Source organism: Zychaea mexicana, assembly GCF_025766255.1.
Source record: "Zychaea mexicana strain RSA 1403 chromosome Unknown BDB00scaffold_170, whole genome shotgun sequence".
In the NCBI taxonomy this organism is placed as follows: Eukaryota; Fungi; Mucoromycota; class Mucoromycetes; order Mucorales; family Lichtheimiaceae; genus Zychaea; species Zychaea mexicana.
The window spans coordinates 20551-35722 of record NW_026516833.1 but is presented as its reverse complement, the minus strand read 5'-3'; the positions used below and the strand labels follow the sequence as shown (position 1 = coordinate 35722).

At 42.6% G+C, this 15172-nt stretch overlaps 7 protein-coding genes across 7 annotated transcripts; 3 read left to right on the top strand and 4 right to left on the bottom strand.

Moving 5' to 3' along the window:
• Positions 1-1682: 1682 nt before the first annotated feature.
• BDB00DRAFT_183675 (uncharacterized protein) lies at positions 1683-2731 on the bottom strand. The gene is made up of 2 exons (XM_053116382.1): positions 2587-2731; positions 1683-2491 (listed from the first exon to the last, which is right to left on the bottom strand). Exons 1-2 carry the CDS (start codon positions 2636-2638, stop codon positions 1785-1787), a joined length of 759 nt encoding a protein of 252 aa, XP_052973006.1. The 5' UTR covers positions 2639-2731; the 3' UTR covers positions 1683-1784.
• BDB00DRAFT_183229 (uncharacterized protein) lies at positions 2445-3502 on the bottom strand. The gene is made up of 2 exons (XM_053116380.1): positions 3433-3502; positions 2445-3342 (listed from the first exon to the last, which is right to left on the bottom strand). Exon 2 carries the CDS (start codon positions 3205-3207, stop codon positions 2713-2715), a length of 495 nt encoding a protein of 164 aa, XP_052973005.1. The 5' UTR covers positions 3208-3342; positions 3433-3502; the 3' UTR covers positions 2445-2712.
• A 560-nt stretch (positions 3503-4062) lies between these two features.
• BDB00DRAFT_793208 (uncharacterized protein) lies at positions 4063-5310 on the bottom strand (the record flags this gene model as incomplete). Its single annotated transcript, XM_053121192.1, has 4 exons — positions 4063-4244; positions 4344-4376; positions 4458-4642; positions 4736-5310. 4 exons carry the CDS (start codon positions 5308-5310, stop codon positions 4063-4065), a joined length of 975 nt encoding a protein of 324 aa, XP_052973004.1.
• Positions 5311-6008: 698 nt separating this feature from the next.
• On the top strand, positions 6009-7553 carry BDB00DRAFT_858681 (ubiquinol-cytochrome C chaperone-domain-containing protein). Its single transcript, XM_053125882.1, has 5 exons — positions 6009-6152; positions 6238-6324; positions 6417-6618; positions 6706-6869; positions 6956-7553. Exons 1-5 carry the CDS (start codon positions 6102-6104, stop codon positions 7082-7084), a joined length of 633 nt encoding a protein of 210 aa, XP_052973003.1. The 5' UTR covers positions 6009-6101; the 3' UTR covers positions 7085-7553.
• Positions 7554-9219, bottom strand: BDB00DRAFT_858678 (60S ribosomal protein L3). The gene is made up of 4 exons (XM_053125881.1): positions 9086-9219; positions 8974-8992; positions 8707-8880; positions 7554-8602 (listed from the first exon to the last, which is right to left on the bottom strand). Exons 1-4 carry the CDS (start codon positions 9086-9088, stop codon positions 7632-7634), a joined length of 1167 nt encoding a protein of 388 aa, XP_052973002.1. The 5' UTR covers positions 9089-9219; the 3' UTR covers positions 7554-7631.
• A 370-nt stretch (positions 9220-9589) lies between these two features.
• Positions 9590-11030, top strand: BDB00DRAFT_858676 (mitochondrial import inner membrane translocase subunit Tim54). Its single transcript, XM_053125880.1, has 3 exons — positions 9590-9817; positions 9911-10000; positions 10089-11030. Exons 1-3 carry the CDS (start codon positions 9644-9646, stop codon positions 10923-10925), a joined length of 1101 nt encoding a protein of 366 aa, XP_052973001.1. The 5' UTR covers positions 9590-9643; the 3' UTR covers positions 10926-11030.
• An 18-nt stretch (positions 11031-11048) lies between these two features.
• Positions 11049-11666, top strand: BDB00DRAFT_183285 (At2g23090 like protein). The gene is made up of 4 exons (XM_053116381.1): positions 11049-11162; positions 11232-11307; positions 11386-11448; positions 11540-11666. The coding sequence occupies exons 1-4, from the start codon at positions 11131-11133 to the stop codon at positions 11588-11590; spliced, it is 222 nt and encodes a 73-aa protein (XP_052973000.1). The 5' UTR covers positions 11049-11130; the 3' UTR covers positions 11591-11666.
• Positions 11667-15172: the final 3506 nt, after the last annotated feature.

Here is a 15172-nt window from a genome sequence, read left to right as displayed (position 1 = left end):
TCTTACCCGGCGAACACTCATCAATGTAAAATTTGGTGTTAAGACGATGATTGGTATACTTGGCCAATAACAGGATGTAATTCGCTTCCGGTAGACACAACTTTATTTTTCCACTACATAAACAAGCCTAAACATAGTGCACTAACAACATACTGTAAACATTACAGGAATTGAAAGAATTGTATATGCCCTCAATAACGCGTGAAACCATAGCTAGAACAAAAATATATGAGAATACATAGTATGTACTTCTAGTGCTTTTTTCTGGGAGGTGAAAGGATTATGTATCCTACTAAACAATCAGGTACAGCAGTACCTTTCCCATAGGACATGGTCTTGCCAGCTTTATAGATGATGATTGCTTTCAATTAACACATACAGAACTGACACTGCATTTAGGCTCGGTTGTGTAGCAGATAAAAAGGCGGGGGAAGACACACTTTCCTCATTCAAGCTAGGACTGCTTAGAGGTACTATGCTGTACAGGCATATTCTATTTCAATACTCAAAACAGACAAGATATGAGAAGCATCCTGTCAGTGGTTGTATCGTATCTAGTTTCTATATACAGCGCAAATGATCAGTGGGTCCGATCAATGACGTAACCACTCCTTTCACCGCGTATCACAAACAAGTTTGTACTAAGGATACCAATCGTTAAAACAAATAGATCCACCATTGATGATGGTGCGTTTGCCATCCATCGTTCCTTGTTGTCCGAGTACTGGTGCAGCATGTCTGACTTGATCGTACACTTGTTGATCTTGTGTAACTTTAGTACGACTTTGCAATGCAATGAATTCGATGCATTGACATAAATCAGTTATTTAATTTCTTGCTTCTTCTCTCATCATCTGGTCTTCTACCTTCCGGTTTCCTTCTTTTCTTGTTTAACCCTTGCCGAAAGCACCTAACACACTTTTTTCTGATCTTTCTGCAATCGTCTTGTATTACTCTCGTCTATGTTTTTTCTTGTCGTGTTCCTGCGCGTACCTTACATAAACAATGAACAACTCATCATCATTCTGACTAGCAAAAACATTCATCTCAGGACTATTAAATTATCTAGAAACGTAAGAAGGTGATAAAAAATAAAAACCAACGATCAATTTGGTTTTGAGAGTTGGAATGATAAGGTGTTGGTGAGTTAAGATTTGAGAGTTATAAGTGCTGATGACCACTTTTTTTAGTAATCAATTGTAGAAACAGCATGTGTAACAGAATCTCCTTCTATTTGTGTGATATGAGTTCGGTATCAACAGACACGGTTCAATGCCATTCGTAGGTCATGATAAGGGTTGGCAATTATTACCCATATGTATTATATACGACACATCAATTTGCAAGTCCAGATGAATTTTTCTCATCGGGATGCTAGCCAGGATGACTTTTCTTGAATGCACCCTCATCACTTAGCAGTATAGAAATCATATATCATATAGATGCATATTTATTTCCGGTCACATTTTTCGTCTAAACACTACATTCTGATTCTATCCACCTGCTGTGCGCTGCATGGACATATGAATTGTTACCTCGGTTAGGAATGGCCCAACTTTGCCGCAGACCGCCACTGCTTAAATAACAAGTGTTACCTATCGTTACTCAAAATACAGCACAATGTCATCCTCTTTCTATGATAAACTGATAAGAGAGCGGCGATATAAGACAAGTGTACAAACCGTCAAAAGAAGAAGAGAAACACTGTAACTTTGTGCCAGCATTATCTCCATATAATACTAGAGCAGTTTTATTTTTTCCCTTATACAACGAACTTATCCGTCTTATACATTTCTATCTACCAAATGCGCCAGTTCTTCTCTATAATTTCGTCGACTCTGTAATTGCTGAATCCCAGATAATCCTATTTGCATTGAGCGCCCACCAACCGGTGGCAGGATAGCTTCATCAAGATCTGGTATTCTGTCGTCGCGTGCCGTTTGCGCTCCACTGAATTGGCGTGTAAGATGGGATGGTGCGTAATCTCTGCTGGTTCTCCAATGTTGCAAATGTCCATCATCATCATCATTATCATTATTTTTGTTACAGCTCGACTTCTTGTGGATGACGCTCGTTCGACTCATGTTTGTATCTTTTTCTTCGTTATTGCTGACTGCAGAGTGAAGGTTTGAGAATATTTCATCATTGATATAATATGCCTTCAGCATCAGCTCCATTAGCTGAATACGCTTTTGGAGGTCTTCCAGCTGCTTTTTGACATCTTGATTTTCTTGTTGCAGGGTAGTAGTCGTAGTACTACCTGAATATACATTATCGTCGTTATTACTCTTGCTGTTACTACTATCAAAGCCCTGTAATGATGATGATGGTGATGATGATGTCGCTGCTGCTGTTGTTAATTGCGTTTTTACTCCATGGACGTCAAGTATCTCTTCAGATAATAGTTTAGAGCGGACAGGATTGATAAACGGAATGGCCAGCGTCAGGAACCCAAAGTGGTTCCGTAATCTAATAAGTAGCGATTCGCGTGCTGGCCCATCGACCAGCGATGAACAACACCCCAGGGTGAGCTTGGTCGTACGCCAAAAAGGAAAGTATCCAAGGCCAACAATAGCGTCAACAAACCACCTGCTGACCCTAACGCGCTCAGGACCGTGTATATTTTTTGCTCTCGCATGGTAATCAAAGCGTAATCACTTGGATAAACGTCCAAGACATTTTTAGCATAGCTTTCCACCCGGAGCGTGGTTGCTATACCGGCGCGATATGCGTCGTAATTTCGGGGACTTCGTTAAAACTAGGGGCAAATCCGATATTGTTCCAGCCTCTGTCTTTAAGGCAGAGGTGCGTTTGCAGCTGGTAGGTCATGGATGAGTAGGCACCGAGGTCGAGGGTGTATGTATTTGCTGTCTGGAGATTGTTGCGTTCTTGATCAAGCCAAACTTGGATATCCGATTCGGTAATTTGCTGTGTAGTGTCTCCGAAATAGTACGCGAGATTTGGATTTCTTTTCCGAGTGTACAATGAGACATGGATACGGGAAGTCGGCAGGATAGTTGTTCCGTTGTTGGTCGTATCGTCCTTCGTTGCGACACCGTAGAATAAGAATTGTATGCGGTACCCGTTGTCGTTAAAGGAGCTGGTGCTAATTGCTGATGATTGCTGCTGTCGTTTCTTGGGATCACCGAGCTGAAATTCATCGGGGGGCAGTGAATAAGTAGCAACCTGTAATAGTGGGCTGCCCATCAATGAAGAATGGTCGATGCTTCGTCATGTTGAGCTGACGAAAATATCCAGATGTGGCACAGTCTGTGATTGACCCCGTGTCCGTTTGACAACCAATGGTGCCAGCCTTCCATCCGTCGAAACAGAAGCGTATATCTTTATTTTACAAAAATTGCTATTAACGTTACAAACAAGGAAGCCAGCGGGACATGTTCTTTGGTGTATAAAAAATCGGCTTCAACGTACCTGGTACTTGAACCTTTGCAACCGGGGAGGACAGAGTAATAGTAGATATGGGACTGTTTACAACTTGAATAATCAAAAAGGCAAGGAAGGCGCCAAACAATCCGGCGAGTGTAGCTTTGGAGCATAAGTGGGAAGCTTCGGTCCACCATGGCTCACCCGTTATAACGCGTTGTTTAGTATATTGTCTGTCGATAGTTTCATCGCTCTCAATAGCAGACTATCATAGCAATACTATTCGTTCGTTTCATGTATACCATTTTGCTGACTCTTATACTTTACCTTGGATTCCAGATATAATATTTGAAAAGATCACTGCCATATCGCCATAAGATGTACCCTAAAACAGATGCAGCAATAGTCGATGCGACGACAATACCGCCTCGCTGCCAAGTCCACCGGTATCTGCCGACATGCGTAGATTGGCCAATGGCATAGTTACGTTTTCTATCCATGCTAACGTTTTTTCATTATCATTCGTTGTGGTAGGTAAAGATCCTCCGATATTCAACATGTAGACGTCATTGTGGAAAAAAGTCTCGGTTCTCCCTATGATATGCGTCATTCATGGTGATGCACATTAAAGGTTTCTTTTAAGACTTTTATATAGCCACAACATTTCCTTTATGCAAATCACATGCCGTTGGCTATAACGAAGTATTGGCCTTTCAAAAGCGCTGCATTTGCCTCATATCGGGCTGTTGGCGGAATACCAAATACAACATTGCCGACGGGTTGCCATGCCCATGTTGTGGTGTCTAAGATTGCAAGGTTTGCCAAAGGGTTGTAAAAGTTCCCAGAAGAGTCCCGAACACCTAGAATATGTGAGGATGTATATATAATTAATACATAGTGTCTTTGTCTTTTTTTCTCTTTCTTTTTTTTGCGTACAGAGAAAAGCTTGTTTAAATTACCTCCAAAGATGTATATCGTTGAATTATCCGGACCTAAATTGATTTTTAAAGCAATATTAATATCGAATGCTATTATCCCTAAAAAACAATGTTACTTCTTCAATAGCAACTAACCGAGGATGGCACTGGCTCTTTCTCTCCGCCACGGAGCGTTATCACCATTAAGTTCCTGTTGCATCCACTTATTAGTAGTGATACCGTATACAAGTGAAGAGTTGCACAGCTCGGTAAGATTTGGTGGATGGTCTGTCCGGCCATGATAACCCATGGTTCCCATGATAAAAAGTATCTTGTTATCACTATAAAGTTGTTTCAATTGAAAAATGACCAATAGGGTGCAAAATATTACTCAACTTCAGTTTCTTTCCATGCCAATGAAAAGTGGCACTTACGGGATGGCAATCGCTGTGTGTCCGATCATATAATTTGGGAGCAGCGACTGCGAAAGATCAACAAACTGGCCCGTGTTAGGATCGTAGCTCCAAATATCTGCCATGATGAAAGAGCCGGCACCATTCATTGCGCTGACCAAATTGTAACCGCCGGCTATATATACTTTGCCGTCCGCTCCAAGCGTTGCTGTATACTCTTTACGGTTTACTGGAAATGTGACGTTGTTGTATGGAAGTGCTGGTGCCGTTCGCCATACTCGCTGGTCAAATCGATAGTCGTACACCAATAGTTTGCCCGAATACAGGGTAGCATTATCAGTGTAGCTGCCAAACATGAGTAATCGGTTGTTGTCCGGAAGCATCACTGCTTGACTATAAGCCATAGGCACTGCGATCGTTTGCGGCACGTCCGAGTAAACCAAACTGCCATCTTGGTCGTTGATGGCAATTGATGTAAACTGTGTTGACAACGCAGCGCGAGAAACGATTCCACCATAAATGTACATCATATCGTTGCGTATAAAGGTGGCACCAGCTGATCGCCCAGGAAGCAAATTAATTTGTTCGTCTGTCATATTGTATGCTGCTAAAGCAGTTAAAGGTCCAAGACCTCCTGTTGCTATTAGTAAAGGTAAATTTACAAGATATACCGCCATTTTTCCAAAGGACGACCATGAAGAGGCTCTGCTCATCGTCATTATCCACTTGTTTAACAAACAGGTTAAATAAAGGTATAGGAGCGATTACTTCAAAAAAGACTTTTAAAAAGGTTGTTTATATAGATGGTTTTCGGTTATTAGCTCGTGCTACGTACCTCAAATTCTGATCCATTTTAGTTTATTGCTCAAAAGTAAATGACGCCACAGGTTACCGGTGATCCTTGCGTATGAACGCGCAAAAACATATATGGTTACTTTAACTGATGCATGCTGATATGTGCCAAATGTATGGCTCGCATTACTGACAGTGACCACCAAAATTGGCAATGAGCACGACTTTATCTTTTTCCTCGTATCTCGTCCTGTAGGACAATGAATGGGTGATTATTTCTATTTTGTTGGATTGCTGTAGCGTGGCTATAAACTGCTTAGTTTAAGAAAAGTGGCCATTGGACATAGCACACAATACACAATATTTATATTGTACATGTTGTCTCTCATAAGCTTTTGGAAAACAAGCTTCTTTATCTCTTAGGTGACACCAGCGCTCATAATACATGTGAGCTGAAATTTTCAGATTTTGGCTTGTCCGGCTGAAATGCCTGCTCGTGTAACACTTCCTCGACACAAAGTCACACTCTTTTCGGGCCTTTTGTTGCCTTGCTTTGTCCCGCTCGCTTTTTTTTTCTTGCAGAATAACAACGGCCATGTCATTCAGCAACGCGGTCAGAACAAGTGCCTCAGCAGCCTTGCGCAAAGTAGGAATCAAGTCTTGCTAGTTCACTACTTTTAAGTCTTTTTGATATTGCTTGTAGCTAAAACAATTAGCAACTCATTTACCAGCCTATCAATCCGTCACGGCCAGTTCAACAGTGTCTCTCTCAATGCCACGCTAGAGTGGCCCTTACACGTCTGACGCCTGCTGCCATGGTACATTTATAGAGCTAGTCGCGATCTGTTAGACTGAAAAAGAAAAGAAGTATTAGCTCTAATATCATAATTAAAAATCATGGAATATCTAGTCAGTGCGCTGGCAAACTACTGTTCAGTCGGAACAACCTGCAGAAAAGAAAAGATATTCGGACGTAACAAAGAAGGTGGTGTACGGAATGGCACGGCTATTGGGCTACTACTCAACTGGTTCAACAGCGATTCGTGCTAGTCATGACTTATATCGCACCTGTGCCGAACACGCTGAAAAGAACAAGGACTTTTTTATTGAAGGTAAGCCTCATGTGCATTGTGGAAAAGGTTAGTTTATATCTTACCGCGTGTTTGTATACTCACAAAGAGATTATCTGGCGTATGTAGCATGCAACCTTCCCGATAACTTCCAATCATGGTTTTCAGTAACTCAATTACACGTATGGATGCTGATGGTGCGTCTACGAGAGGAAAAAAATGGCAAGCTCTATATCCAGGAGCTAGTCAATCGGCTGTTCGATGATGCCGAACACAAGATGCGCTCACACGGTGTAAGTAATGAACTATGGATAACTTGTAGAAAACGGTATATGTTAGCATCATGGGAAGCTAAATATACACCAACTATGAATGATAGATCACACAACAACGTATGATCAACAGTTACATTAAAGACCTTCTGGCTCAATTCCACGGCGGTGTTGTTGCCTATGATGAAGGCATGTGCAAGGATGATCCAGTATTGGCAGCGGCATTGTGGAGGTAAGAAGTATATGAGACTCTGAAAAGCATTTCAAAGAAAGAGACTCTTATCATTGGTTTTTTTCTAGAAACCTTTTCGCACCCACATCCAATAATGCTGCACATCTCGCATACGTTGTACAATATATCCGACAAGAACTTAAGGCACTGGATGAGTTTGATGGTGAAAAGCTCAATGCAGGCATTGTGCAGTTTGGCAAACCACAAGCATCGATATAGGAATAGTTGGTCATTTACAATTCTATTCCTTTTTCCCCCATCCCATATCTACTACCACCACAATAGAAGCATGAATCGCATCAGTTGCAATAAATGAAGTGTCAACAGGACAATTATGTATGTATTGGGTGTCGTTGCAGCGTGCGGACTGTCCTATTTTGACAAGTAAAAAATTTTAAACCTCTGGACAAATACACTACGAATTAGTGTTTGGTCTTAAACACTTCAAATCCCACAATAGATTAAAGATCGATAGCATAACATGTTAGGATTAGAACAACCATATTGATTCCAAGACTTTATTGTGGCAGAGCAAAAAACTAGGGATGAATTTAGTTCTTGTCCTTCTTGAAGGTACCCATGAACTTGGTCTTCTCGGCGGGGGTCTGGAAGCGACCGTGACCGAACTTGGACGAAGTATCGATGAACTTGAGGGTGACCTTCTCCAAAGCAGAGCGCTTGGTGTGGACGGTGAGGGACTTGCGAAGAGTCAAGACACGCTTCTTGGCACCAGCAGTGCAGCCCTTGACCATGACGAAGTCTTCGTTGACAACACCATAGTGAGGGAAGCCACCCATGGGGGTGATCTGCTTCTCGGTAAGATCGTACTCGGTGGCACCGGACTTGGCATCGGCACCGTTTGCGATACGGTAGATCTTCTTGTTCATCTCAGTACGGCGATGGTAACCGCGCTGACCAGCACGGGGAACGGAGTACATGACACGGGCAGGATGCCAGGCACCAATACAGGCAACCTTGCGGAGACCACGATGAGTCTTGCGAGGAAGCTTCTTGGTACCCCAACGGTGGGTGACGCCTTCGAAACCGTGACCCTTGGTGGTACCGATGATGTCAATCATCTCATCCTGTTCAAAGATGGAACCAACGGTGAATTCCTTTTCGAAGTGCTCGCGGGCATAGTCGACCTTCTGGGCAATCGAGCCACCGTTGAGCTGAATTTCCATGAGGTGAGCCTTCTTCTGACCGATGCGGGCCTTGGAGATTTGAGTGTGAGCAATGACACGAACAACCGAGCAGTACTTCTTGATGCGCTCGAGCTCACGGGTAATGTCCTTGGCACCATCAGCGTACTTCTTGGCATACTTGGTGTAAGCCTTCTTCTTGGAGCGGTACCAGTTCTTGTAGAAGCGACGCTTGGCCTCATCAGACAAGTGCTCAGCCCAGACAGTGGTCAACGAACGGAGACCACGGGGAGTCTCGACGTAACCAACAACACCAACGATGACCATAGGGGGAGCTTCGATGACGGTGACGGCTTCGACAATTTCCTTCTTGTTCATCTCTGTAGTAATAATTCACATATTTTTATACATATTCGTCAGTGATTGAACGATCATAAAAAACGCAGCCGACAAAAAAAAATTAAAAGCCACAATTAAAACTTACTGGAACCAGGGCGGTCCAAGTCGCGAACAATGTGGGTCATGCCAGCCTTGTAGCCCATGAAGGCCGTCAAGTGGACGGGCTTCTTGGCGTCATCCTTAGGGTAGGCCTTTACACGACCGCGGTGCGAGCGGGTACGCTTACGAGGGGAGAAACCCAAATGACCGTGACGGGGAGCTATACGATTAGATCATTAAAAATTAGGATCAATTGGCATTTGAAATTCGCGTCCGGTCTACATGGAATTTTTCAAATCTCAATTGTACATACCTTCGTACTTGCGGTGGGACTATAGCGATGATGGATTCAAAGGGATTATTGTTAGATGCAACGTTACATTGAATGGATGCACTATTACGACAGATGGATTCAATTAACTTACCATCCCTAACTAGTTGGATGAGTGAGAAGAGAAAGATCAATGGTTTGCGTGGACCGACCAAGAAGTTAACACCAAAATTCGAAATTCAAATTCCGGTCCAGAATCTGTGGCTGGTTGTTGCTTCCACAATCATGCCTGATTGATCTGTTCTCTCACCTCATGTGCAACAGCAAAATCAACGAGGAAATATGATAGCTACGATGATATCAATCATACTTCCAATCCATATTCCCGAATTCTCGAAAATTAACCATGGCAACTAGTTTAATGACGCTTCTAGGCAGCAGAAACGTCGTTGGACAGCAACCGAGAGCTGTGCTTTTGATTTGAACGATCGCTCGTTACTTCGATCCTTCTTCAATGTTCAAACAATAGGTATCAGACAGGTCACTCTTAATAAAGAATATCCCAGAATCGTGTATGCTTTTTGAGACTTAAAGCTGGATGCATTCTCGCGAAGACTTATTTTCTGAAAATGTGAACTCAGCCAACAAAGGGAAAAAAGCTCCTGGTTCCAACCACTGACTTATAACCTCGCCACACAACACACGACAACAAATGACCAAACTACCATTTGGAATGAAAGCACCGTCAAAAGGAACAGTCATTTTCTGCTCGGTTCTTTCAGCTATCTCTGGCACAGTCTATGCCAGCTCAGAGTCTACAAAGAAAGCTCGACAGGCCCATTGTGACAAGGTGTCATTTCTCGCTGACCGACCATGTGGAGTTCACGTAAATATACATATGAAACGACCATGACAGAGGACCATTTATGAAATTAGCGACACAAAGAAATAACCTTAGGTACTACTTCTTTGTATTTAGGAAATGCCACGTAAAGTATGCGTATATTTAATGCCTCCACCAGGCGACAGTATCGAAAAAAGTCGAGTATGGTTCCGCGAGTATATCAAGGTAAGATGGAAATAAAAAATAACGGTGTCGTGGGTTGTCACACAAATAAAGAAAATAATGACAGCCGTTCTGATCATATCTACAATAGCCGATCCTGGTTGCTGGTGCAGTGGATTATGATGTAAAGGAAGGCAAGGACGCAGGAGCCGTCGAATCCGCAGTATGCGAAGAAATCAAGCGAATGCGCCGTGAAGAAGCTGCTGCCGCTGCTGCCACTACCGATCCATCAGTACCGGCTATCGATGCTCCCTTGCAAAGCGAAGACCCACACAAGAGTAATCCGTTTGCACCATTGATGAAAGATGTACAGAAAAAGATTCAAGAACAAAACCATTATGACGGTGTGATTGCTATCGGACGACTGGCGTGGCGCGAGGTTTTGAATGGTGTAGCCAAGGGCTGCCACGCTGACCCCTTTGAAAAGCCAAAGGAAGAGCAGCAGAAGGAAGAGCAAAAAGAAGAATCAACTGGAGAACTAGATCAACAGCAGCAGCAGCAACAACAATTTGAAGGAGAGAGCAACGTGCCTATTGAGGAACCATCAAAGCAGGAAGAGGTTATGATGACGGATTTGGTCGAAGAAAATCCTGTACAAAAGGTCGATCACTTCTCCATACCTGCCAACATGTCTCCTATCATTTATGTCCCTCACGAAAACATCATTGGCTGGACCAACATCCCATACCGTCTGTTCCGCTGGGTCACGGACTATACTCGCATGGAAGACATCGGTCAGTACGCTGTGGATGTTATCCTCAAGCAAACCCGAGCATTGCAGGTCGAAGATATTGACGTCGGTCAGCAAGAAAAGAAGTATTGGATTGGCGAAGAGGCTGAAGAAGCAGTCAACAACGACACACCTATTACGCTAGAGGATAACGTTCGTAGCGCTTTATCTACATACACCAAAAGCGATTCGCAATAATCAAAGAAAAAAACCAACAACAACTCCTGTAAACTATAATTTGTATGCATGCATGTACGAGTTTCGAAAAGTAGACTAAACAATAAAATACACACCTTTACCAGCACAATCAATGTCTGAAAAAAAATATGTGGCGGAGTTCACGATTGTACATCTGGCGAGCTTGCCTGGCTTTCTCGTCTTCTTTTAAAAACACACTGCTGAAATGGCTCGTGGTGCTCAAAAGGAACAGGCTAGGTAAATGTCCAGTAAGAGATCGTTAATGACATATGTGCAGGTACTAATTATGCTCTTTGTAATGAACAGACAAAAGGCTCAAAAGGAAGCTGCCAAACGCGGAAAGCCCAAGTCGCAGCTCACTGCCCGTGCAGCCGGCCTACAGGTACACACGAATAGATACTTGATTCACTGATCGTCCAGACAGTCTGTACTCATTCAAAACGCAACAACAAATTTCAAGGTGAAATGTCCCAAGTGCTTCACTAATATGCCAAACTACAAGCTACTTGTCCATCACATGGAGGTAGGGACCACCTGTTTTTGACGCTTTGTTTCAACAGCCCCAGTTTTACAAGCCGCAGCTCTTCTTAAGCTGATGCTTTATACTACTTTAGGCGAAACATCCCAAGGACAATATCCCACCGGAAAGCGACTTTGCCTCATAACAGAAATGAAAAGAATACCTCATATTTTGATCACCTGACCTTCTGCTTGTGTTATTAAGCGCTTATTTGCTATATTTTGTTTATGTTTATAATCCTCCCCGTCCCGGTCAATTAACTCGCTAACCCTCTTCAATATGTTTTTTGCGCTGTGTTAATTGACTTTCTTTTTGTAGCTGTTGGTGTTGTTGGAGGTGATGGATGACTGTTGTTGTAAGGTATTTTCAATGGTCAAATCGGCTGGGACGAGCCTTCTGGTTCCTGCTGATTTCTGGTGGATTTCTGTGGTAAGGGTTTCTTCACGGAATAAGGGGACTGGGTGGCCATCCGTCGATGTACATCGTCAAATTGCAACAATGGGTGTTTACTACTATCAACATCAGCAAATTTACGTACAGGCTGTTTTCATTGGCTTTTGGACATCTTTTCTTATAAATGTAACCAAGAGGAAGTCTCTGCTGCTTGGGAAAACAATATGTTGATGTGACACATGCATTAGTTTAAATAGATAAAAACAAAATTGAAATACATGAGTGTACATAAAATCATTGATCAAGAATAAAACCTGCAAGTTTCAATATTCGAATGTCGGCTGATCATGTCCATATGGGTGGATGGTCCCATTTGAATGGATACTTATCTAACCGGGATACGGGAGCTAGAAGGCGCATACGACCAATAGGTTCTTCGAATCCAACGAAATATTTGCTGTCATAGCTCATATGTTCAGGGCGCTTGATATGCCACGCTTTGACCACCTTATCATATGCCACTGGTGCTCAGCAGCACATTGAAGTCAGACTTCATTTTCATTTTTTAGTATGGGCTGATGTTGTATAGCAGCATCGTGAAAGAAAAGTACTCGCGAAGTGATCCGTGGGAGGGGAGAAAGATGTCATGGTTATTCAGGAACACAAAAAAAGAAACGTAAGGAACGAGATATTGCTGCTAAAAGCTTTTCACGTTTGTTCTTTTCTGTTTTGTCCTTATATTGCATATGGCAAACATTCCAATTAGCGATGCAGTCGCCAACTTCACGCTGATGACGTACACAATAAACACCAATCTATACGTAAATAGTAAAGGCAAATGCAGCAGAAAGAAAAGGAGCAACATATATATATGTACTTAAGGAGCAGAAGAAGAGAAACACGTCAACAGCTGTATTGGCTTGCTGGTTCAAGAGTCTTAAATTCCATTCATTGGCAGGGACATGATCTTTGGCATCAACCCAAATAAATACCATACGAATACGAACCAGCGAAAATATGATATTACACATGCCCAACGAACGAAGCAACAGCGAAATAAAAATTGGTAGTGATAACAACTATTTGCGCTATGTTGCCCAGTATTATTACTGTAATAGTATTCATTATGTATCAATCAGCCTTATACACAAAAGGGAAAAGGGAAATCATCAAATTTTTCGACCGCTTCGTTCAGGAAGGTTGCTCCTTTTTTGAAGAAAACACTAAATAGGCGACTAGCGCTTTTCAGGGCTCCGCCGAGTTTACCATACTGTTTTTGAGTTTCGGCGCGAATGGTCAGGGACTACATTCTGCAATGGCGTAAAGCAAGGAAGCCTGGTTATATATCTGCTGATATATCTATCTCCACACACTGACCGCTTGTTAATTGTACTACTTGCAGTCGGTGAACCTAATCAACTGTATGTTTTGCGTTGTGAATAACATGAAGAAAAACCTTGATTAAAAGTCTGTAAAGGAAGTGGAAACGCCTCTTCCTTTCTAACGAGAGTACCCCAGGACTTATATAGCTCAAACGCCGGGAGCACCATATTAGGCGATCGCAATCTGGGGAATAATCAGAGAGCAGAAATTATAGTCGCGACCATCGGCTGCTGCCCTTTATTAAGCATTCAGTTCTGTTTTACAGTTTGAGAGAACAGACAACTTTGTGTACAATATTTGAATAAAGAAGAGTTCATTCAATAACTTAGGTAATATGTTTCGTATAGTAAATGTAGAACTCTTGACCATTATCTAATTGCAATATTTCAGAAACTATCAACGAGGAGTATTGTTCATCCAAGCCCCAAGAAGTATAGAAAGGAGGCAGTTTTAAAGAGAACGCAGTGGAAAGTCCAGCAGGAGAACCAAACCTCGTAGGATTGAAAGGTCCTAATAGAATGACACATCACCAGCCCTTGTCATCTAGTTTGACAGCGTTATTACCCAATCGCAATAACAAAGTGTCCGTCCGATTTGCTGGCTCCGGTCGTCTCCGCAAAAGGCACTTGCCACACCTCCGCCACCGTATACCTATAATAAAGTGATATGGATTGGGTCGAGTGAACCTTCAACAGAATATTCGTAGGTCGAACAGAAACGACTATCACTTGTAGATATCTGGTCCGCCAGGGCAAATGATGCGAGTCCTTGGCAATTTAGTAGTTACTGCTTCCCAGATCGCACACGAGCACTCATCCGTCGTTCTTAATCATCGTTGGCATTCTGTATTTCTTCCTTGTCAATTCTGATTGCGTTGTTCAATCGCACTTTTTTTCTCTTGCAGTTCGTGTACTCATTGACTTCTTGTACCTGTATTTAAAGCGAGGTTGGGCGCGTGCACTGACACTTCTTCCCAAAACAAGCGGCGACAGTATCGGAGGGCACATCGGCATGGTGAAACATATATATAGCGTATCATAGGGTGATACATGCCGATCACTGCTGCCAACATATTTGACTTTTTGACGACGACTATCACTTACACATCTCCTTCCTCTTCCCTTTGCTTTTGTGCCAAGTTGTGTCATATGATATAAGCGGTCCATAAAATGAGCCAACCAGAGCCTCACAAATGAGAGCCTATCAAAATGATGGATTTCATTGAAGACCCGAGCGTGACGGCAGAAAATTGTCTGGATAAGAATACCAAAAACCCCCCACCCCCTCCCATTTTTTTCTTCTTCAGTTCCTTTTACACAAACTTTATGATCCGCAAAGTGTTGTGTGAATCCTTGACTTGGAAAGCTATTAGCCAGGTTGAGGTGGATATATTCTACCCGAAAGATGCTTCAATGGTAGCAAGGTTGTTGGAAGCATGCCCTAGGGCTGCATCAACGTAGTACAACAACCTTGAAGTATCTTTGTGCTTAGTTGACGTTGTGGGCACACACGGCACGGGCGCCACTAGTGATTGGCGAAGGTCTCTCATTGCGTAGCGACCATTCACTACCTGCGTCTTCGATCAGGTTTTGTTGTCTTCCTGGAAAAAAGAGACAGCAGGAGTTTTTCCCCTCTTTTTCTATTGGAACTTCCTAGAAAAGAGGGTTTCTCTTTAAAATACAAATAAGAAAATGACAAAAAAGATAACAATCAACAAGAGAAGCTTTCTATGTTTGATTATTATTATAACGGAAAGTTAATCTTTCGTTGGGTGATGCCATCCCAATTCACAAAGAAAGATCTCTCGCGTACTGATCGACCTTGTGAAGTACTTTTGTACTTTGTTTGTGAATGTACTAAATGAGATTTAGGATCTTTTTCAAGTGCATATAAAGCGGTGGCAACTCTTTGACACCGTGCTCTCTACGCACGGACCCTGCTATTGTTCTTA